Source organism: Ovis canadensis, chromosome 11, assembly GCF_042477335.2.
Source record: "Ovis canadensis isolate MfBH-ARS-UI-01 breed Bighorn chromosome 11, ARS-UI_OviCan_v2, whole genome shotgun sequence".
NCBI classification, from domain to species: domain Eukaryota; kingdom Metazoa; phylum Chordata; class Mammalia; order Artiodactyla; family Bovidae; genus Ovis; species Ovis canadensis.
Window position 1 is genome coordinate 55,827,243 of NC_091255.1, and position 24,532 is coordinate 55,851,774.

General features: G+C 36.6%; 1 protein-coding gene across 5 annotated transcripts in view; it reads left to right on the top strand.

Annotated features, from left to right (window-relative positions):
- Positions 1-24,532, top strand: part of TANC2 (tetratricopeptide repeat, ankyrin repeat and coiled-coil containing 2) — a 366,596-nt gene that overhangs the window by 26,014 nt on the left and 316,050 nt on the right. For all 5 annotated transcript variants that reach the window (XM_069541695.1, XM_069541696.1, XM_069541692.1 and 2 more), the window contains exon 2: positions 13,895-13,988. In XM_069541695.1, coding sequence (XP_069397796.1) covers positions 13,922-13,988 — 67 coding nt within the window. In that variant the 5' untranslated portion in view covers positions 13,895-13,921. The remainder of the gene's footprint in view (positions 1-13,894; positions 13,989-24,532) is intronic.

The following is a 24,532-nucleotide window of genomic DNA, read 5'->3' on the forward strand; positions in this document are numbered from 1 at the left end:
TTCTGACTAGGCGAAAATTCTGGGAAAATTGAGCCATCTGCTTTGCATCTTCTTCTGAGCCTTCTCATCAAACTTGGCTTCCCTTCTGGTATCTCTGCTTCCTATGTCTGTCAGTTTCAGAAACCAGAGGCTGGTACTGGCATTATCCATAAAATGTTTGAAACAGACAGCTGGGAATAGGGTAGAAGCCAAATAAAGGGATATATAGCATTTTTGAAATTTTGAAAATGATCCAATTCGATCAGTTTGTTTGACTGTGTCCATATTTCATAATGAAATCATGGAAAAGCTTGCCTTGACAGACAGATAACCTGATCAGAGTAGTTAATTTCTTACTGCAACCAGTCATCATTATTGTTATCCCTGCATTAACTGTTTCGGTCAACAAAAGTTACTGTTTTTGTGGGTAACTTATTTTGATCTCCTTAATGATAACATAGCTATTGTATTAATTGCTTTCAAGACTGAGTTCACTGACAGTTTTTGGTTTTACCTTATCATAGAGTCTGAGACCATGCAGTCATTGCTTGCGAAATGAATTATTTCCCAATTAATGTATTGATATAGATGGATTCCTGTTGTTATAAGTCCTATTAGTGTTTTGTCACTAATAAGAATGTTTAACTTTGATTACAAAGTGTCTTGTGTAAACTGTCCTAGAAACCATCCTTAGGTTCCCTGGTGGCTCAGACGGTAAAAGCATCTGCCTACAATGCGGGAGACCTGGTTTCGATCCTTGGGTCGGGAAGATCCCCTGGAGAAGGAAATGGCAACCCACTCCAGTATCCTTGTCTGGAAAATCCCATGGATGGAGAAGCCTGGTAGGCTACAGTCTGTGGAGTCACAAAGAGTCGGACACGACTGAGTGACTTCACTTTCACTTTCACGAAGAGAGTGGTTTTGTGATTGTATTTTTAAGATAGGGGATATGATGAGATAATGTTACTTACACTTTTTTCTTTATTTTTTAGCCCCTAAAAAATGGTCAGTAAGCCAGCAGAATAATTTTGTGTTAATTCATTAGGATTATTTTCACCCACTATCTAAAAGGTGGGTAGATAAGCATGTTAAGTTTTTTGTACTACTAGGCATTTTGTGAATACCTCTATCACTAAATTTTATAATAAGCCAATTATAAGATTTCTTATTCACCTATCAGCTCTAAGTTTCTTGAGGGCTGGATAGTGGCACTATCCTAGTATCCAGCACTGTACTGGGCACATATTAATAGACACTTAAGAAATGTTTTCTTAATCCTGTCAGTAATCTCTCCCTCTTGTAAATTCCATTACATTTTGTATTTCTCTTCTGATACCTCACACTTTCTATTTTGCATTTTTCTTGGGTTCTATTTTCCTTAATTCTGTTTACCAGACTGGATACTCCTTTTAGGCAGGAACTGTTCTTAACCTTTGAAAAATTTCCTTCTGTTCAAGGCCTTATACTCAACTCATTCGTAATAAATGTTGAATAAATAGTAGATCAAAAAACATTTAATTTAATTTATTTCTAGGTTAAAATTTCTAGTAAAATTTATTACTAGGTTAAGATTGGAGGCAGTTTTGCCATCTGTATATTTTGTGTTTTAGAAGCAGAGGAACCTTATGCAAGAATATAATTTGTGAAGAATTTTAGTTAACCTATGTTGCTAAAATAAAGTTTTTGCTGCGTGTGTATGTGTTTTGGTTGTTTCTTGATGTTATTTATAAGAATGCTTAGTGCCTAAACTTTGTCTCTAAAATAGCAGTGTAATTTTAACTTCACAGGCAAGCTGGACTGGTTCATTATATGGTTTGGAGAAACCAAGGGAAAGCAAACGATGCAGGAAGTGGTAGTGGCAGTTCTGTAAATACTCCACTTTTCACTTGACCTTTTACTGACCTGGTGACAAAACACTTCTGTAAAGTAACTTTGAACTATTTTATTAGAAAATGGGTGTATGAAGAAGGATCTAAACTTAAAAATGGGCTTCCCTAATAGCTCAGTTGGTAAAGAATCTGCCTGCAATGCAGGAGACTCTGGTTCGATTCCTGGGTCAAGAAGATCCGCTGGAAAAGAGATAGGCTACCCACTCCAACATTCTTGGGCTTCCCTTGTGATTCAGCTGGTAAAGAATCCGCCTGCAATGCGGAGACCTGGGTTTGATTTCACATTCCAGACATCCTGGAATGTGAAGTCAAGTGGGCCTTAGAAAGCATCACTACGAACAAAGCTAGTGGAGGTGATGGAATTCCAGTTGAGCTATTTCAGATCCTCAAAGATGATGCTTTGAAAGTGCTGCAGTCATTATGACAGCAAATTTTGAAAACTCAGCAGTGGCCACAGGACTGGAAAAGGTCAGTTTTCATTCCAGTCCCAAAGAAAGGCAATGCCAAAGAATGCTCAAACTACCTCACAACTGCACTCATCTCACACGCTAATAAAGTAATGCTTAAAATTCTCCAAGCCAGGCTTCAGCAATATGTGAACCGTGAACTTTCAGATGTTCAAGCTGGTTTTAGAAAAGGCAGAGGAACCAGAGATCAAATTGCCAACATCCACTGGATCATCAAAAAAGCAAGAGAGTTCCAGAAAAACATGTATTTCTGCTTTATTGACTATGCCAAAGCTTTTGACTCTGTGGATCACAATAAACTGTGGAAAATTCTGAGAGAGATGGGAATACTAGACCACCTGACCTGCCTCTTGAGAAACCTATATGCAGGTCAGGAAGCAACAGTTAGAACTCGACATGGAACAACAGACTGTTTCCAAATAGGAAAAGGAGTACGTCAAGACTGTATATTGTCACCCTGCTTATTTAACTTATATGCAGAGTACGTCATGAGAAACGCTGGGCTGGAAGAAGCACAAGCTGGAATCAAGATTGCCGGTAGAAATATCAATAACCTCAGATGTGCAGATGACACCACCCTTATGGCAAAAAGTGAAGAGGAACTAAAAAGCCTCTTAATGAAAGTAAAAGAGGAGAGTGAAAAAGTTGGCTTAAAGCTCAACATTCAGAAAATGAAGATCATGGCATCTGGTCCCATCACTTCATGGGAAATAGATGGGGAAACAGTGGAAACAGTGTCAGACTTTATTTTGGGGGGCTCCAAAATCACTGCAGATGGTGATTGCAGCCATGAAATTAAAAGATGCTTACTCCTTGGAAGGAAAGTTGACCAACCTATCATATTAAAAGGCAGAGACATTACTTTGCCCACAAAGGTCCGTCTAGTCAAGGCTATGGTTTTTCCAGTGGTCATGTATGGATGTGAGAGTTGGACTGTGAAGAAAGCTGAGCAGCGAAGAATTGATGCTTTTGAACTGTGGTGTTTGAGAAGACTCTTGAGAATTCTTTGGACTGCAAGGAGATCCAACCAGTCCATTCTAAAGGGGATCAGTCCCAGATGTTCATTGGAAGAACTGATGCTGAAGCTGAAACTCCAATACTTTGGCCACCTCATGTGAAGAGTTGACTCATTGGAAAAGACTCTGATGCTTGGAGGGATTGGGGGCAGGAGGAGAAGGGGATGACAGAGGATGAGATGGCTGGATGGCATCACCGACTCGATGTACATGAGTTTGAGTGAACTCCAGGAGTTGGTGATGGACAGGGAGGCCTGGCGTGCTGGATTCATGGGCTCACAAAGAGTCGGACACGACTGAGCGACTAAACTGAACTGAAAAAACTTGAAAAAAGAATTTTGGAATTTACAGGGTGTATATGCCACTGGGTACACATTGAAACATTGTAGGTTGGTGAGTATCTGGGAGGTAGCCAGCTTGGAAGGCAAAGATTTTTTAGAGTGCTCTCTCATCTGTCACCCTTTGAGATCTTATCTGCTCTTTAGGGGCATCACAGAAAATTTATGCTGACTTAATGAATAATTTAAAAATCTGTACTGACATCAATAATGAATAAATACTTCGGGGGTGATGAAAATGTTTTGGAACTTGACAGAGATGGTGAATTTACTATGGGTTGCACTGATTTTTATTTATTGTTTTTTGAATATTATACAAATATATTTAATAAAAACTTCACATTTATCTTCCTTTCAACATTGAACTCATCTCCTGTGGAAATCACTGTAAAGTTTTATGTATCTTCTGTCACAAGTTTTACTCCACAGTTTTAAATTGATGTGTATATCTAGTACAGGTCAATACAGCTCATAGTTTTGAAAATTGCAAGTTTATACTGAACATTGGAGAAAGCAATGGCCACCCACTCCAGTACTCTTGCCTGGAAAATTCCATGGACAGAGGAGCCTGGTAGGCTGCAGTCCATGGGGTCACAAAGAGTCGGACATGACTGAGCAATTTCTTTACTTTTCACTTTCATGCATTGGAGAAGGAAATGGCAACCCACTCCAGTGTTCTTGCCTGGAGAATCCCAGGGATGGTGGAGCCTGGTGGGCTTCCATCTATGGGGTTGCACAGAGTCAGACATGACTGAGGCGACTTAGCAGCAACATACTGAACATATTGCTCTGTGACTTGCTTTTTTGCACTTAAAGCTTGGAGGAGTTTTAACCTTAGAATAGATGCACTGCATACCATTTAAACTATACAGAGTGTTCCATCATTCATAGTATTTCGTATGAATATTATTAAATTTGACCATTTCCCTTTTAATGGGTCATCCCTTCCCTTCTGCCTCCCTCATTCTCTTTTTTACAAAAATTAATAAGCTTTATGTTTTAGAGCCATTTTGGATTCACAGCAGAATTAAGGAGAAAGTACAGAGTTCCTGTGTACCCCTATCCCCACGTACATGCCACCTTCCCCATAGTCAATATCCTGCATTTCAGTGATCCATTTGTTAAAACTGGTGAACCTAGATTGACACATCATTATCACCCAAAGTCCATGGTTTATATTGGGGTTCATCCTTGTATATATTCTGTGGGTTTTGACAAGTGTATAATGACATACATCTACCATTATAATATCATACAGAATAGTTTCACTGCCCTAAAAATCCTCTACTGTGCCTGTTCATCCCTTCCTCCCCTTCAGCTCCAAGCAGCCGCTAATGTTTTTAGTATTCATAGATTTGCCTTTTGCAGAATGTCATGCAGTTGGAATATTACAGTATGTAGTCTTTTTAGATTGGCTGCTTTCACTTTTTTAATATGCACTTAAGTTTCCTCTATATCTTCTCATAACTTGATAGTTCACTTCTTTTTCGTGTTGAATAATATTCCAATACCTGGATACTATAGTTTATTTATTCACTCACCTGCTTAAGGACATCTTGGTTGTTTCCAAGTGTGGATAGTTCTATAAATAAAGCTATAAACTCCCATGTTGTCCTTTACTTTTCATATGCTGCTAGAGGGAGCATCCTTGTGTGGCCATCACAGTAAGATGATTGAGCATAAGATGGAGCCTATTACCAGTTTCTCCTCTTGCTTGAGAAGCTAATTGCCCTGCATTCTTTCCTGTGCGCTCAAATCTTGAATGAGGTTGCATAATTTGAAGCTCTTCAGTGCAGTTCAGAATTGATCTGTTAGGGAAATTATCAGAGTTTATCTGTGGACAGAACTCAGGTAATTCTGTTCAGTCCAAGACTTCTCTGGATATAACTTGTTCAAAAAAGTTTTAGAAGACATTTTATGATTGTTGTATATTGTAGTGGATACTCTAGATTTCCCTTAATCCTTCCATCTCTGTATTTTCACTCTTTTATCTTTGATTAGTTAAGTACTTCCAAAGTTATTTCATGGAATGTGTCTGAGACATTTCGCAATTTACCTATTTAATGGAAAGCCATTGTTGATAATATACTGGTCATTCTACATGCCTTTCAGAGATGAAAAACATGCAGCTTCCAGATAGTGGGCAAATGATTCTTCTTTCTTGTATTGATTTTGTTCTTTTATTGTTTATCTTTTTTTAATGTAGAGTTTTTCAGAAGTTTCAGTTTATGCAGCTGGATTTATTTTTTTAACTAGTATTCTCATGGTTCACATTATTGCATCTGTCATTGGTTATTTCCTTTTCCCATTATAGTTATGTGCATATTCTTTTGAGCTCTTCTGTCCTCTCTTTCTCTTTTAGATTATTTATGAGTCCAGTTTTTGGAACCTGTTATGCCTTTAAACAAATATTTGCTAAATACTTTTTATGTACCAGCTTCTGTGTCAGGTGCTAGGTTTTCAGTGGTGACCTTGCTGATATGGAGAAGTTACAGGGAATTCTGTGATTATTTAGCCCAAATGGTACAGAAGTGCTTAGGAGTTAATTACATTATTATAGGAATATTTAAACGAAGGAGGCCTATTGTGCTCCTTTTTGAGTAACAGAGTAAGAAAAGGGCTTTAAGTGTGCAAGAGGGGTGAACATTGAAAATGAAAATTGATTGCCCACTAATAAAATAGTTCAAAAATGTATTGAGATATAGGATATTGAGCTTCCAGCCTTGATGGAACATTAGGATGAGAATAGTCATTACTTCCTGAACTGTTTAGACCAGGTGTCACAAACATAAAAGCTTAGGGGCCATGTAGATAACATAAGGTCTGAATCAGTTATAAGACAATTAGAAATGATTGGGGTTCTATGAATGTTATTTGTTATTCTCCTGCCAGAGATTCACTTGCCAGGAATTTATTTGATTTCTGCTAGAGAATTAACATTAAAAAAGAAAAAAATGGATCTAAAACTTGGAAAAGTAGAATGAAATTTAGCCATATATTATTATCATAAATCCAATTAGATCAAACTGTCATTTTCCACTTAGCTTCAATTTTGTAGTTTCTATATTTTATTACAATAAATTTTCTAGTGGTATGTTAATAAGAAAGTCATTTTTATTGAAATATAGCAATGAGATGGATAATTAGCCTTAAATAAGTATTTTATGTTTCATTTCATTCTTTATACATTTTAGTCAATTTTTATAAAATGTTTTAGGACTAGCAAAGACAAAATACCTCTGTACTTCAAAAAGTGATTATAATTGTAATTAATTTCACTCATCAGTTTTTCTTAACTTTAGAATGTTGTCTTGGTTTATTTTTAGGTATAAAATTTTTACTCTTTTTGACTCCTAGTTTTAGTAAATTTTAAGTAGTAATTTTTCTTCTAATAATAATCTGTACCTATATGTTTGTTTTCCTTTTGCAGGTTTGAAGAACTATACATAGTAGTAAGGTCTGAGTTAGGCAAAAGTTGAAGTATGACTAGAATTTCTTGGTTTTTCTTCAGATAAAAATTTGAACTTGCCCAGAATTCGTATACCCTTCTGTGACACACAGTCGCCTTAGTCTTTATTCTGGTTAGTTCATAACCAGTTTTTGTCTATTGAAATTATATTAGTCCTTTACCAAGTTAATAATCTAATGAATTAAGTCTTTGCTCAATTTTTCATTCATTTATTTACTAATTTAAGAAGTGTTAAAAGCCTACTGTGAGCTGGGCATTGAGTATAAAAAGGGTAAGATGAGGTTGTTCTACACGGGTTTGCTTTCAACAGTGATATACCAGCTGAAGAAGTTAATTGATTAATTCAGTAAGTATTTGGTACCTACTGCTTACCAGGTATTATTCTCCAGTATGGGCTTATCACAGTGAGTTAAATAAGCAGCTTTCATGACCTCTTGAAGCTTATATTCTAGTAAGGGAACTGATAATAAACAGGTTATAATATATCATTTAGAGATAAATATTTGAAGAAAAATACAGGCTAACAAGAGATGGATGAGAGCTTTGGCACATGTGTCATTCCACCCAGTTGCTCCCCTTGAGTTAAAGGAGGTGGTCTTTGTACCCCTGTACTAATGAATGAGTCATTGGTGGCTCTCATCAGTACTGAGCAGTTCTCTGCCAGTAACTCCTGAGGAGATGGATGTGCTGATCCTGTAATGAGGATCAGGGTGGGACATCATGATGTCCACTGAAGCAGGATCTCTTTTCTCTCCCCACCCCCAAATGAGTTGTATCAAAATTTTTCTTTATGCGTTGCCAAAGACTAACGCCAACCTGTAACAGTACTTAATTTTTTTTTTCTAGAGTAAGGTAAAATATGTTGAAGTATATAGTAGTGCCACACACACAAAAAAAACATTTTAAAAAGAAGAAACAAGTGGAATACTACTTATGGAATTTTTAATTTGGATCACTGTATTTAGAAATTTTGTTTCAGCTCTTTTAAACAGACTTATTAAGTGTTTATTTAAGAAGAGATGCTGAGGAGGAGGACAGCCCATATTTGAACATCAAATATGGCCTTAAGCATTTATTAGCAGTGTAACTGTGAACATGTGATTTTACTTTTCTTTATTTCAACTTCCTTTTAAAAATGAAGCAGATACTACCTTGATGAGGACTAAATTAGATCATATATATATAATATTTTGCATAATATATATTTTCTCACTTGTATACACACAGAAAATCTGATACATAATGTTCTCTTCTAAGAAAATTTTAAGAGTTATACAATTTACTATTCAAATTTCATAGTATGTTTTAAAACATGAAGTATATTTTTTATATATCCCAACATACAATTTTTTCAAGTCTTTCAAATATTAGTGAAGTAAGTACCTATCAAGCTTACAACTTTTTGCTTCTCAGATAGTCTTTTAAAGTAAGATTAGAAGGGAAAAAACCCAAAAAATTGACTCTCAAGATGACTATGTAAAAGTAATATTTCATAAGTGCTTTAATATTTTTAGGATTCATTGCCGTATTTGTTTTCACTGGTAAAAAGAATAAGTTATTTGTTAGTGTTCACTTTAAATCTTTGTGTTATATTGTATCTAATTACCTTGCTAAATTCACGTATTAATCTAATAGTTTATAAATTCTTCTAGATTGTCTAAGCAAATCATACTGTTTGTGAAAGTGGCATTTCTGTTTCTTCTCTGTTTTTATACTTTCTGTTTCATGGTCTTATGTTTTTGTACTGACTAAAGACCTCTTGGACCATGTTAAGTGCAAGTGGTAATATAAGTGGTCACATTCTTCAGTCTTGGGGAATGTTTGCAGTCATTCACCATTACGTATGATGTTTGCTATAGGTTTTTAAAGCCTCTGCCTGCAATGTGGGATATCTGAGTTTGATCCCTGGGTTGGGAAGATCCCCTGGAGAAGGAAATGGCAACCCACTCCAGTATTCTTGCCTGGAGAATCCCATGGACAGAGGAGCCTGGTGGGCTACAGTCCACAGGGTCGTAAAGAGTCGGACACGACTGAGCGACTTCACTTCACTTTTTAAAAAGATACACTGTGTAGTATTAAAGAACTTCTCTTTATTTCTAGTTTTGTATAAGTTTAAAAAAATCATGAAGGAGTATTAAATTTTATCAATTGCTTTTGTTTCACTGATTAAATTATTGATGAAATTAAATTATCTATTGATTATATGGTTTATTTCTCTTTTTACATGGTTAATTGACTTTCATGTGTTAAATCATTTTTGCATTTCTGAATTAAACCGCCGCTTCTTCCTGATCTATATATTGGTATATTTGGTTTTGCCAGTATTTTGTTTAGAATTTTTGTACCTATGGCAAAAGAGAGGTGTGTAATATTTCTTTCTTATAGCAATCTATTTTGGCTTTTGTTAGCAAACTTCTGCTATCTTTAGAAGACATGTTTGGAAGTACTCCCAATTTTTCTACTGTCTGGGACAGTTTGTGTAAAATTGGTATTATTGCTTCTTTAAATTGTTGAAATCATCTGGTCCTAGAGTTTCTTTTGTAGGAATGTGTTTTTACTTCACTAAAAAAGTTCGGGTTCATAGACTGTTTAGCATAGGTTTACATTTAACACATGTATACCCACTGCTTAGAATCTTGTGTTGACCTATTGCTATAATTGTTCTATTACATGTGTGCCTTCCTTCCTTCATCCATCATTTTGTCTTATTTTTTAATGCATTTCAAAGTAGTTGGACATACCAGTATGCGTTCTTCTGAATATTGAAGCATGAATATCATTAAGTTCAATATTTTATATTAAGTACAGTTTTTGTGGAATATAATCCATAAAGTTGGTGTGAAAATTGGCTTAGTTTTGACAAATATATGCACTTGTGTATCCCAGGCTCCCTCAAGATACAGAATATTACTATCACTGGAGAGTTTACTCATGCCTTTTCTTAGTTAATTCTCATATCTGCCCTAAGAGACGACTGTTCTGATTTTTTAATTCTAATTTTTCTTACCATATTATTGCATACGTTTTAATGTAAGATGTTTTTACTCAGTGTAATATAGAGATTGATCTCTGTTGTTGAATATATGAATAGTTCGTACCTTTTAATTGCTGAGTAGTATTCCACTGTAAGAAAATATCATAGTTTATCCATTTTCCTGTTGATGGACATCTGTGTTAGTTTTTGGCTGTTATGATTAAATCTGCTATGAAAATTTTACTAGTCTTTTTAAGCACTTTTTTCATTTCTTCTGGGTAAATATGTAAAGGGTGGAGTCGTATGTTAGGTTTATGCTTTGTTTTATAATAAACTCTCCAAAGCAAATTGTACCATTTTGCTCCTGAAATGGTGTATTAAGAATTTCAGTTGTCCTCCATCCTTGTCAATATTTGATATCATCAGGCTTCACAAAATTAGTTCTTATGGTGGGAATATAGTGCTGGCTCATTGTAATTTGTATTTGCCCAATGACAGATAATGTTGAGCTTTTTTAATAAGAGTGTTAAAGAGAAGGTATATCTTTTTTTTAAAGTGTCTATTCAAATCTTTCACCCTTTTAAAAATTGTCTCTTTATATTGTAAATGTTTTTAATATATCTTGGAGATATATTTATGTTAGATATGTTTTGTACATAACTTCTCTCAGTTTGTGACTTGCCTGTTCATTTTTTAAATGCTATTTTTGGTGAGCAGATTTTTTTTAATTTTAGTGAAATTTTATGGTTATTGGTTTCTGGGTCTAAGATTCCTTTGCCTTCTAAATAATGAAGATATTCTCCTGTGTTTTCTTTTGAAAGCCTTATGATTTCAGCATTTATGTGATGTTCGATTTACTTTGAATTTACTTTCATGTGTAGTGTGTGAGACACATATCAAGGTTAATTTTTAAAAATAGATATCTGTTTGTTCCAGCACAATTTGTTGAAAAGACTTTGCTTTACCCATTAATAACTGTTGAAAACAGATGACAGTGTTAGTATAGGTCTTTTTCTGGACTACCTATTGTGTTCCATTGATCTATTCCATGAATCTTAGGCCAGTACTATACTGTCACAATTACTGGGTCTTGTAAGTGCTTCAGCTTTTGTTAGTTTTCAAGGTTGCTTTGGATGTTGTTCTAGGCTTTTTGCATTACCATATGCATTTTTAGAATCAGCTTCTCAAGTTCCACATACACAGAAAATGCCTGCTGAAATTTGGCCAAGATTGTATTGTTTCTTTAGAATAATACATGGAGAATTTATATTCTAAAGATATTGACCCTTCCATCCCATGACCATAGTATCCAGGCATACCGTATTTTGCTGCACTTTGCTTTATTGTGCTTTGCAGATACTGTGTTTTGTTTTGTTTCACAAAATTGAAAATTTGTGGCAACCCTGAGCCAACCAAGTCTATTTGCACCATTTTTGCAACAATATTTGTTCACTTCATATCTGTCACATTTTAGTAATTCTTGCAATGTTTCAAATGTTTTCATTTTTTATTATATTTATTCTGATGATCTGTGATCAATGATCTTTTTAAAATTGAGGTTACAGTGGTAGTTTCAGGTATACAGCATAAAGATTCAATAATTTAAGATTATACTGCATTAAAACTTCTTACAAGACAATGACTATAATTCTCTATTTTATATAATATCTTGCTTATCTATTTTATGCCCAGTAGTTTGTAGCATATCCCTTATTTGGCTCTCCCCTTTGGTAACTGCTAGTTTATTATCTATATGTGATCTATATTTGATGGTATATCTTTTCTCATTTTATATTTAATCTTTATGTGTCCATAGTCTTTTAGTAGAGTATTTAACAGAAGAACAATATAATTTGAGTTTAAAGCTACCATCTCACTGTTTCATATTTTATCCACACATACTATGCTTTTTCTCTCACTTCTTACCTTCTTTGGTTCAGTCATATATTTTAATTATTCTCTATCTCACCTCAGTAAGCTTTTAATAGCTATGCTAGAAATTACTACATGAATTTTGAGTTATTGCAGCTTTCTGAAATTATTACTTCTGCCACATCCTGTTCAATGCAGATGGATAACTTGGACACTTTGACTCTGTTTATTCCACTCCTGACTTTTTTGTCTTTGTTGTTATGCCTTGAAAAATCTCTGTGGGATTCCCAGGTGATACATTGGCATAGAATCCACCTGCCAATGTAGGAGGTGCAAGAAATGTGGGTTTGATTCCTGGGATGAGAAGATCTCCTGGAGAAGGAAATGGCAACCTACTCCAGTATTCTTGCCTGGAAAATTCCATGAGCAGAGAAGCCTGGTGGGCTACAGTCCATGGGGTCACAAAGTGTTGGACACGACTAAGCACCCACACTCATCACATATTTTAAGTTTAACATGTTATTAATGTAATTTTTTAAAACAATTTTTGTTCATTTATATTTGCCAATATACTTACCTTTTTTGTGGCTCTTCCTTCTGGGTTGTTTTTCTAGCTCTCATTTTCCTTCTGTTGGAAGAACTTTGTTTTCGTATTTCTTTTCCTGATTAATTCTTTTTGTTCTGAATCACCTTTTTTTTTTTTATTTTCAGAATATATTATATATATTTATTTATATTTTCAGTTTATATTTTAAACTGTTTATAGATTTCTTGATACCTCTTTTCCTTCAAAAATTTTAAGAAGTCATTCCATTGTCTGTGTCATTCATCATTGCTGTTGAAAGTTTCCTCTCAGTCTACTGATTGTTGCTTCTTTCAGTGTGTTTATTTTTTTCCTAGGTGTTTAACGATGTGGCTTTACATCTTATCAGTACTACGAGATTCTTGATTATTATCACTTCATATATTGCTTCTTTCTTATTTTCTCCCTTCTTTTCTTCTGGGATTTTAATGATATGTATGTTAGAGTCTTTCAAAGGATTCCATATGCCTCTCATACTCTTCCATAGTTTTCAGCCTTTAATTTCTGTGTGCTGTGGTTTGGAGATTTGCTGTTAACCTCTGTTCTAAATTCACATTTGCTCTGTTCAGGCTGCTGCAGGTTTCAGGTACTGATACATGGGGAAATTTTGCTGTGAAGAGCAAGGATAAAGGAGGAGTAATTGGACCATGTGGGAATAAAGAGAGGGGCTTACTTATTGGCTTTTGGTTAGGACATACTAGCATGTTTATGTTATGACTGGAATGATCCTATAGAGAGAAAAAAATGAAAGCTGTGTGAGAGAGAAAAGAAAGATGAATTTTAGATGAAAGTTCTTAAAAAAGTGAGAGAGGACATAGCAAAATTGTAAGGAGTTTTCCTTTGATGGGAGTGGGACATACAGAGGTTGGTATTAACAGTAGATGTGTACCGATGTACTCATATATGAGTAGTCTTGTGAGATGAACTTCTGGCTTGACAAGTGGAAAATATGCAGCTGCTGTGAGTTCTGGACTGTTAAACTTTGGGTGTGTGTTTTGGGAAAATTGTCCAAGAAATGGAGAGTCTTGTGGTAAACTGTATTTATAGCTACCTAATTGTTTTCTGTTTCTGTGTACCCTCAGTGATATCTGCCTTTTCTCTTAGGGTACTCAAGTATTATACTTTAAAGGGAATACTTAAATGTCTAATTAAATTAAATAAATGTTTCTGTCATATAGTTAAATTTTCTGTATTATATATGTAAGCAGAGTGGTTAATTCCTAATAGCATATTTAAAATGAATTCTTAATAGTATTTGGATAGCAAACCAAGTTTTCTAACATATTTTCCCACATTTTCTTTTGTAGTTTTGTGAGTCCTAGAATAGTACAACCATGTTTCGGAATAGTCTCAAGATGCTTCTTACTGGAGGAAAATCAAGTCGCAAGAACAGATCAAGTGGTGAGTAACTCTGCTTCACTTATTTTGTGTTATGATTTAGAAAAGAAAGTTCTCTTAGGGATCTGAATTAATGCTACCACACTTCATATATTTTATTAAATGGCTGATTTAATTTAGAAAAAAGTTTACATTCCTGTAGGTCGTCATATGCATTATTAAGAACACTGGAACACTCATCAGGAATAGTCAGGTAAATGAAAAGTTTATGAAGGAAAAATGCTTATTTCAGATAGATGAGAGTGTAATATTTCTATGTAGTACATATTGAAGACCTTCCAGACTTAAATTTACTTTAAGAATCAACCTTTAAAATTATTTCAGTCCCAGATACTCTTTGGGGAAGGAGACTAAAAATAATTGAGATAGTCCTCAAAGGGTTATACAAAAAATGTAAACTGAACATTTTTATAATCATTAAAAGATTTTAAAAAAATGTGTGTGTAATTCATAGACTTTTAAGGTAAAAACAAACCAAAACTATATAGATAGTTTTTCGGGAGAAATCTTGAAGATTAATACACTATGTATATTTCTTTTCTACAAATGGATTGTTGGTTTTTATCATTTTCTTTCATTGATGTGTAGCGATTTACAGTATTGTGTTTCAAGTGTACAACAGCAAGTCAGTATTTTTGCAGATTATATTTCATTAATACGTTATTATAAGATAATGGTTACAATTCTCTGTTCAGTTCAGTTCAGTCGCTCAGTCGAGTCTGACTCTTTGTGACCCCATGAACCGCAGCTCACCGGGCCTCCCTGTCCAACACCAACTCCTGGAGTCCACCCAAACCCATGTCCATTGAGTTGGTGATGCCATCCAACCATCTCATCCTCTGTCGTCTGCTTATCCTCCTGCCTTCAATCTTTCCCAGCATCAGGGTCTTTTCAAATGAGTCAGCTCTTCTCATCAGGTGACCAAAGTATTGGAGTTTCAGTTTCAACATCAGTCCTTCCAGTGAACACCCAGGACTGATCTCCTTTAGAATGGACTGGTTTGGTCTCCTTGCAGTCCAAGGGACTCTCAAGAGTCTTCTCCAACACCACAGTTCAAAAGCATCAATTCTTCGGTGCTCTGTCTTCTTTATAGTCCAACTCTCATATCCATACTTGACCACTGGAAAAACCATAGCCTTCACTAGACAGACCTTTGTGGGCAAAGTAACGTCTCTGCTTTTTAATATGTTGTCTAGGTTTATCATAACCTTCCTTCCAAGGAGTAAGCGTCTTTTAATTTCATGGCTGCAATCACCATCCACAGTGATTTTGGAGCCTAGAAAAATAAAGTCAGCCACTGTTTCCACTGTTTCCCCATCTATTTCCCATGAAGTGATGGGACCGGATGCCATGATCTTAGTTTTCTGAATGTTGAGCTTTAAGCCAACTTTTTCACTCTCTTCTTTCACTTTCGTCAAGAGGCTCTTTAGTTCCACTTCACTTTCTGCCATAAGGGTGGTGTCATCTGCATATCTGAGGTTATTGATATTTCTCCTGGCAGTCTTGATTCCAGCTTGTGCTTCTTCCAGCCCAGCGTTTCTCATGATGTACTCTGCATATAAGTTAAGTAAGCAGGGTGACAGTGTACAGCCTTGAGGTACTCCTTTTCCTATTTGGAACCAGTCTGTTGTTCCATGTCCAGTTCTAACCATTGCTTCCTGACCTGTATACAGGTTTCTCAAGAGGCAGGTCAGGTGGTCTGGTATTCCCATCTCTTTCAGCATTTTCCAAAGTTTATTGTGATCCACACAGTCAAAGGCTTTGCCGTAGTCGATAAAGCAGAAATAGATGTTTTTCTGAAACTCTCTTGCTCTTTCCATGATCCAGCGGATGTTGACAATTTGATCTTTGGTTCCTCTGCCTTTTCTAAAACCAGTTGAACATCTGGAAGTTCATGGTTCACATATTGCTGAAGCCTGGCTTGGAGAATTTTAAGCATTACTTCATTAGTGTGTGAGATGAGTGCAGTTGTGTGGTAGTTTGAGAATTCTTTGGCATTGCCTTTGGGTTTGGAATGAAAACTGACCTGTGGCCACTGCTGAGTTTTCCAAATTTGCTGACATATTGAGTGCAGCACTTTCACAGCATCATCTTTCAGGATTTGAAATAGCTCAACTGGAATTCCATCACCTCCACTAGCTTTGTTTGTAGTGATGCTTCCTAAGGCCCACTTGACTTCACATTCCAAGATGTTTGGCTCTAGATTAGAGATCACACCATCATGATTATCTGGGTCATGAAGATCTGTTTTGTACAGTTCTTCTGTGTAGTCTTGCCACCTCTTCTTAATATCTTCTGCTTCTGTTAGATCCCTATCATTTCTGTCCTTGGATCCCATCTTTGCATGAAATGTTCCCTTGGTATCTCTAATTTTCTTGAAGAGATCTCTGGTCTTTTCCATTCTGTTGTTTTCCTCTATTTCTTTGTATTGATCACTGAGGAAGGCTTTCTTATCTCTCCTTGCTTTTGTTTGGAACTCTGCATTCAAATGCGTATATCTTTCCTTTTCTCCTTTGCTTTTCGCTTTTCTTCTTTTCACAGCTATTTGTAAGGCCTCTTCAGAGGGCCATTTTGCTTTTTTGCACTGTTATTCTTCGGAATGGTCTTGATTCCTGTCTCCTGTATAATGCCACAAACCTCCATCCATAGTTCATCAGGAAATCTGTCTATCAGATCTAGTCCCTTAAATATATTTCTCACTTCCACTGTATAGTCATAAAGGATTTGATTTAGGTCATATCTGAATGGTCTAGTGGTTTCCTCCACTTTCTTCAATTTCAGTCTGAATTTGGCAATAAGGAGCTCATGATCTGAGCCACAGTCAGCTCCCAGTCTTGTTTTTGCTGACTGTATAGAGCTTCTCCATCTTTGGCTGCAAAGAATATAATCAGTCTGATTTCGGTGTCAACCATCTGGTGATGTCCATGTGTAGAGTCTTCTTGTGTGTTGTTGGAAGAGAGTGTTTGCTATGACCAATGCATTTTCTTGGCAGAACTCTTAATAGCCTTTGCCGTGCTTCATTCTGTACTCCAAGGCCAAATTTGCCTATTACTCCAGGTGTTTCTTGACTTCCTACTTTTGCATTCCAGTCCCCTGTAATGAAAAGGACATATTTTTTGGGTGTTAGTTCTAGAAGGTCTTGTAGGTCTTCATAGAGCTGTTCAACTTCAGGTTCTTTAGCATTACTGCTTGGGGCATAGACTTGGATTACCATGATATTGAATGGTTTGCCTTGGAAACAAATAGAGATCATTCTGTCGTTTTTGAGATGGCATCCAAGTACTGCATTTTGGACTCTTTTGTTGACTATGATGTCTACTCCATTTCTTGTAAGAGATTCCTGCCCACAGTGAGTGAGTGAGTGAAGTCGCTCAGTCGTGTCTGACTTTTTGCGACCCCTTAGACTGTAGCCCACCAGGCTCCTCTGTCCATGAGATTCTCCAGGCAAGAATACTGGAGTGGGTTGCCATTTCCTTCTCCAGGGGATCTTCCCAACCCAAGCATCGAACCCAGGTCTCCCGCCTTGCAGGCAAATGCTTTAACCTCTGAGCCACCAGGGAGTAGATATAATAGTCATCTGAGTTAAATTTACCCATTCCAGTCCAGTAAATCCTTCTTTCTATTATATTCTTTTAAGCTTTTCCATTTCCTATTTTTATGCATTTGACAAGTTTTCATGGGTGGTATGGGCTTCCCTGGTGGCTTAGTGTTAAAGAATTTGCCTGCAATGCAGTTGACACAGAAAACTCAGGTTTGATACCTGAATCAGATCCCCTGGAGAAGGAAATGGCAGCCACTTCAGTATTCTTGCCTGGAAAATACCATGGACAGAGGAGCCTGGCAGGCTACTATCCATAGGATTGCAAAGAGCTGGACACAACTGAAGTGACTTAGCAAGGCATTGGTGGTATATTCTTTATCATTCTCTTCAAAATATTTTTTAGCACTGCTTGTGGTTTCTTCTTGACCCGTAGGTATTATTTAGAATATAATTGTTTATGTCCAAACAGTTGATGATTTCCTGGTCATCTTATTATTAACTTAGCTAATTGTACTCTTATCAGAGAACCTATCCTGTATTATTTTATTGTTTTTATATTTATTGGGTTTTCCTTATAGCTTTGCATACAGTCAGTTTTGTCTGATGTTCTTGATGTACCAAGTAATGTGGATTCTTCAGGTTTGGGTACAGTGTAGGTCATTTTTGTAAATGGTGATCCTCAAATGCTTTATGTCCTAACTTTAAAAAATTATTTACCAAGAAAAGTGTGATTAAATCCTATACTATGATTGTGGAATTGTCTGTATCTCGAAGCTGTCTTATTAGGGAAGATCCCCAGAGTAGGAAATGACAACCTACTCCTGTATTCTTGCCTGGAGAATCCCATGAACAGAGGAGCCTGGCGGGCTACAGTCCATGGGATCACAGAGTCTTTCATGACTGAGCCACTAACACACACACGCATGTGCACACACCCCATGATGAAATGTTCCTCTTTATTTTTAATAATGCCTTCTGCTTGAAAGTTGACTTTGTCTAATGTTAACATAGCTGCCTAGCATTGTTTGGATAGTATTTATAAGGTATAATTTGTTCTGTTCTTTTATTTTCAACATATCTACATGGTTATACTGTTAGTAGCACATAGTTGAATTTTCTTTTTGTATTCATTCAGACAAGTTTTTCCTCTCAAAGGAGATGTTGGAATTCATTTACATTAATTCAGCTAGTGATACAGACTTCCCTCGTAGTGCATTCAGTAAAGAATGCACTGTCTGCAGTGCAGGAGACCCAGGTTTAATTCCTGGGTCCGGAAGATCCCCTGGAGAAGGAAAAGACAATCCATTCCATTCTTCTTGCCTTAAGAATCCCATGGATAAAGGAGCCTGGCCCATGGGGTTGCAAGAGTCAGACATGATTCTTTAATCTAGAGATTAAACCACTACCAACCAGTGATATATCTGAGGTTGAATATAACATTGCTCTGTGTTTTGTGCTTGTCCTGCCTGTTCTGTGCTTTTTTCCCCCTCTCTTTTATTGCTTTATTTTGGATTGATCAGAACATTTTTTATATTCCATATCTCTCCCTATTGATTTGGGGATTATGAACTCTTGATTATAATTCATTCAGTAACCACTTAACTTTAAGATTAAAACATCAATCAAAGTTTGGTGTCAATTGGTACTTTTACCGTCTCCTTGGACAATGCAAGAGTCTTAGAATCTTTAGATTAGTTTAAATAGTTTGTATTTAAACTCCACAAGACATTATTATTGTTGTTTTATGTAGTCACTGTTATATAGATTTATTCACAGATTTGACCTTTTTATTGATTTTTATTCCCTCCTTCCTTCACTTTCTAGATGGAATCACCAAATTTCTTTTTGTTTATAGAACACCCTTTATAATTTCCTTTAGTTGGAATCTTGATGTGGCAAATTTGCTTCAGTTATCTGAAGACACCTTTATTTTGCCTTTATTTTTACAGGATGTTTTTGCTGGGAGTGGATTTATATATTGTCACCTGTTTTCTTTCAGCACTTTGAAATATTGTTCATTGTCTTCTGGCTTCTTGAATTACTTCTGGTGAAAAGTTAGCTGTCAGTCTAAATGCTGTCTGCAATCTGTCTTTTATCTCTTTGTTTTCAGTTTTCTAGATGTTACATTGATGTGTGTAGGAGTGCTTTTCTTTTAAATCTATCTTTGTTTAGCTTCTATTTATTTATGTTTGGTAGGGTTTTCCGAATATGTGGCTTGATGACTTTCATCTGCTTGGGAAAATTATTTCTCATTATCTTTTTAAATTTCATTTTTCCCCATTTTTCTCTTTGTTCTTTCTTTCTGGGACTCCAGCTATGCTTTTGATAGACACTCATTTGTGTCTCTTACACTTTCTTTCTATCCTTTTGTCTCTGTGCTTTATGTTGGATAGTATAAAAAATCTGTTGTTGTTGTTTAGTTGCTAAGTCACGTATGACTCTTTGCAACCTCATGGACTGTAACATGCCAGGATCCTCTGTCTTCCACTGGTTCCCAGAGTTTGATCAAATTCATGTCCTTTGCGTTGGGTGATGTTATCTAACTGTCTCTTCCTCCGCCACCCACTTTTCCCTTTGCCTTCAATCTTACCCAGCATCAGAGTCTTTTCCAGTGAGTTGGCTTTTCTCATCAGGTGGTAAGAGTAGTGGAGCTTCAGCTTCAATATCAGCCCTTTCAATGAATATTCAGGGCTGATTTCCTTTCAGTCAGTTCAGTTCAGTCGCTCAGTTGTGTCCGACTCTTTGCGACCCCATGGACTGCAATGTGCCAGGCCTCCCTGTCCATCATGGAGTTTACTCAAACTCATGTCCATTGAAGCAGTGATGCCATCCAACCATCTCATCCTCGGTCGGCCCCTTCTCCTCCTGCCTTCAATCTTTCCCAGCATCAGGGTCTTTTCCAGTGAGTCAGTTCTTCGCATCAAGAATGGCCAAAGTATTGGAGTTTCAGCTTCAACATGAGTCCTTCCAATGAATATTCAGGACTGATTTCCTTTAGGATGGACTGGTTGGATCTCCTTGCCAGTCCAAGGGACTCTCAAGAGTCTTCTCCAACACCACAGTTCAAAAGCATCAGTTCTTTGGCGCTCAGGTTTCTTTATAGTCCAACTCTCACATCCATACGTGACCACTGGAAAAACCATAGCTTTGACTAGATGGACCTTTGTTGGCAAAGTAATGTCTCTGCTTTTTAACATGCTGTCTAGGTTGGTTATAACTTTTCTTCCAAGGAGCAAGCGTCTTTTTATTTCATGACTGCAATCACCATCTGCAGTGGTTTTGGAGCCCAAGAAAATAAAGTCAGCCACTGTTTCCACTGTTTCTCCATCTATTTGCCATGAAGTGATGGGACCAGATGCCATGATCTTAGTGTTCTGAATGTTGAGCTTTAAGCCAACTTTTTGACTCTCCTCTTTCACTTTCATCAAGAGGCTCTTTAGTTCTTCTTCACTTAATCAGTGGAGAATTGATTTCCTTTAAGATTGACTAGTTTGATCTTCTTGCTGTCCAAGGGACTCTCAAGAGTCTCCTCCAGCACCACCATTCGAAAACATCAATTCTGGTGCTTAGTGTTCTTTATGGTCCAACTCTCACATCCATACATGACTACTGGAAAAGCCATATGCACCTTTGTCAGCAGAGTGGTGTCTCTGCTTTTTAATAGTGTCTAGGTTTGTCATTACTTTTCTTCTAAGGAGCAAGTGTCTTTTAATTTCATAGCTGCAGTCACCATCTGCGGTGATTTTGGAGCCAAAAAAAAAAATTGTCACTGCTTCTACTTTTTCCCTTTCTATTTGCCATGAAATGATGGGACCAGATGCCATGGTCTTAGTTTTTTGCATGTTAGTTTTAAGTCAACTTTTTCAGTGTCCTCTTTCACCCCCATCAAGAGGCTCTATAGTTCCTCTTCATTTTCTGCCATTAGAGTGGTATTATCTGGATATCTGAGGTTGTTGATATTTTTCCCAGCAATCTTGATTCCAGCTTGTGGTTCGTCCAGGCCAACATTTTGCGTAATATACTCTACACGTAAGTTAAATAAGCAGGGTGACAATATACAGCCTTGACGTACTGCTTTCCCAGTTTTGAACCAGTCCATTTGTTTCATGTCCAGTTCTGCCCCTCCCCACCACCCCTACCAAGTCCAGTTATAACTATTGCTTTTGACCCACATACAGATTTCTCAGGAGATAAGCAAGGCACTCTGGTATTCCTACCTCTTTAAGAATTTTCCACAGCTTGTTGTGATCCATACAGTCAAAGGCTTTAGTGTAGTCGGTGTAGCAGAAATAGATTTTTTTCTGGAACTCCTTTGCTTTCTCCTTGATCCAGAGAATGTTGACAATTTGATCTCTGGTTCTTCTGCCACTTTGAAACCCAGTTTGTACATCTGGAAGTTCTCAGTTCACTTACTGGTGAAGCCTTGCTTGAAGAATTTTGAGTATAACCTTGCCAGCATGTGAAATGAGCACAGTTATATGGGAGTTTGAACATTCTTTGACATTGCAGTCTCAAAGAAGGGAAATGCCAAAGAATGTTTGTTCACTAATTCACTCTTCATTGGTCTATAATCTGATTTTAACTGCATTCAGTTCTTAATTTTAGTTTTTGTACATTTCAGTTCTAGAAATTCCATTTGCTTCATTAATTTTTTTTAATTCGGAAATAATTTTAAGTTTGCAGAAAAGTTGCAACAATAATGCAAAAAACTCCATATACCCTCCCATAGATTCATGAACTTTTCACTGTATTTGTGTCAGTATTCTCTTTCCGTATGTACATACACGAGTGTCTCCTCTCTACTTCACCCTTTCTGTCTCACTCACTCTTTATTTTTTTAATGTGGCTTTTTATATGTTTTATTTTACAGTAGAAAGCTTTTAAACATTCTTTTGCAAAACAAAGAATAAATGTGTGAAGTAAATCTGATTAGCCTCCTAAATTCTCTTTTCCTGGTAAACTATGCTTTATCAGATCATTTGTTCAGAACAAGTATATGTGTGTTCTGGGAATGTGTTTTCAAGAATTATTACAATCTAATCAATCAACAAATGTTTATTAAGTACCTACTCTGTACAACGGAGAAGGCAATGGCAACCCACTTCAGTACTCTTGCCTGGAAAATCCCACGGATGGAGGAGCCTGGTAGGCTGCAGTCCACGGGGTCGCTAAGAGTCGGGCACGACTGAGCGACTTCACTTTCACTTTTCACTTTCATGCATTGGAGAAGGAAATGGCAACCCACTCCAGTATTCTTGTCTGGAGAATCCCAGGGACAGAGGAGCCTAGTGGGCTGCCATCTATGGGGCTGCACAGAGTCGGACACGACTGAAGTGACTTAGCAGCAGCAGCAGCAGCAGCATTCTGTACAAGATTCCACTGGAATTGTTTCATTGGTTTATATCTTCAGATATTTGAAGATGGGTCAAATGCATCATGCCCCTTTACTCTTAAAAATTTCAGTATGTATTTCTTAAGGAGATTACTTTTTATAACCACAGTACATGGATTCACCTCAAGCAATTGTTAATATAATACTTTCATCCTATTTACCATTTATTCTCTAAATTTTGTCAGTTTACCTAGTGATTTTTAAATAGAATTTTATCCCTTCCTTTCCAAGATTCAGTCCAGAATAAGGTATTACATTACTTGTTACGTCTTTTCACTCTCATTTAATTTGTTATGGTTTCATAGCCTTTCTTGACATGTTTGAAGAATAACTGAACTGCTCCTAATTTTACTTTTTTTTTTTTTGCAATGATTAGATTCAGGTTATATATCTATGGTCTGAATGTTACATAAATGTATGTTGTTTTCTTCTTAGGGTATTATAGCTGGAGGCACACAATGTCCATCTGTTACTCATTTGTGATTCTGATGACCAAATCAGGGTACTCTCCACTTTCTCTGCTGTACAGATATGAATTTTCCCTTCTAACTTGAGAAAAATTTATAGGTAGACACCATTAGGGTTTTTTTTTTAATTCTTTCTGTTCTTTGTGAGTAATATTTCAATCTTGTCTCTTAACCTGTCTGAACAATGGTAAGTTGCTATTTATATCTATATCTGTCTTAAAGTCTGTACCTATGATAGACACTCTAAATGTATCTGTTTCTCTTGGATTTCACTTACATAATTATATTTCCTTCTATGCCAATTTTTATTTTTGTGTGTGAGCTTTTTATTTTGGGTTAATTTTAGCTCTATAGAAGAGTTGCCAAGATAGTACAGAGAATTCCTGTATACTCTTTACCTGGTTTTCCCTATTGTTGCATCTATGTTACCATGGTGCATTTGTCAAAACTAAGAAACCAACACTGGTACATTGCTATTAACTAAACTCTGGATTTCTATTTGGATTTCATTAGCTTTTTCATTAAAGTCTTCATTGTGTTCCAGAATTGAATCCAGAGAACTATATAGCATTTACTTATTGCATCTCTTCAAACACTGATTGGATTTGACAGAAGACAAATAATAGTTGACAGGCTTCCCTGGTGGCTCAGAGGTTAAAGTGTCTGCCTGCAATGTGGGAGACCCGGGTTCAATCCCTGGGTTGGGACGATCCTCTGGAGAAGGAAATGGCAGCCCACTCCAGTATTCTTGCCTGGAGAATCCCATGGATGGAGGAGCCTGGTAGGCTATAGTCCACGGGGTCCCGAAGTCGGACACGACTGAGCGACTTCACTTCACTTCACCATACTGGTTAAGTTCCCCCAACTCCACTGACCACATTTTGAAAGAAGCGCACACACACACACACAGACACATACACGCACACACTCATTCACTCATACGTGTCAGAGATCTGAACTGCCCTCACACACACACACACACACACACACACACACACACTCATTCACTTACTCATACATGTCAGAGATCTGAACTGCCCTCAAATTTGACATTTAAAGAAATAGTTTATCCAAAATTTGTCTTCTGGCCAAGAACTGTGATTTTCTTAGTTTTTCACTTTTGATACCAGCAGTAGGATTTTCTGTC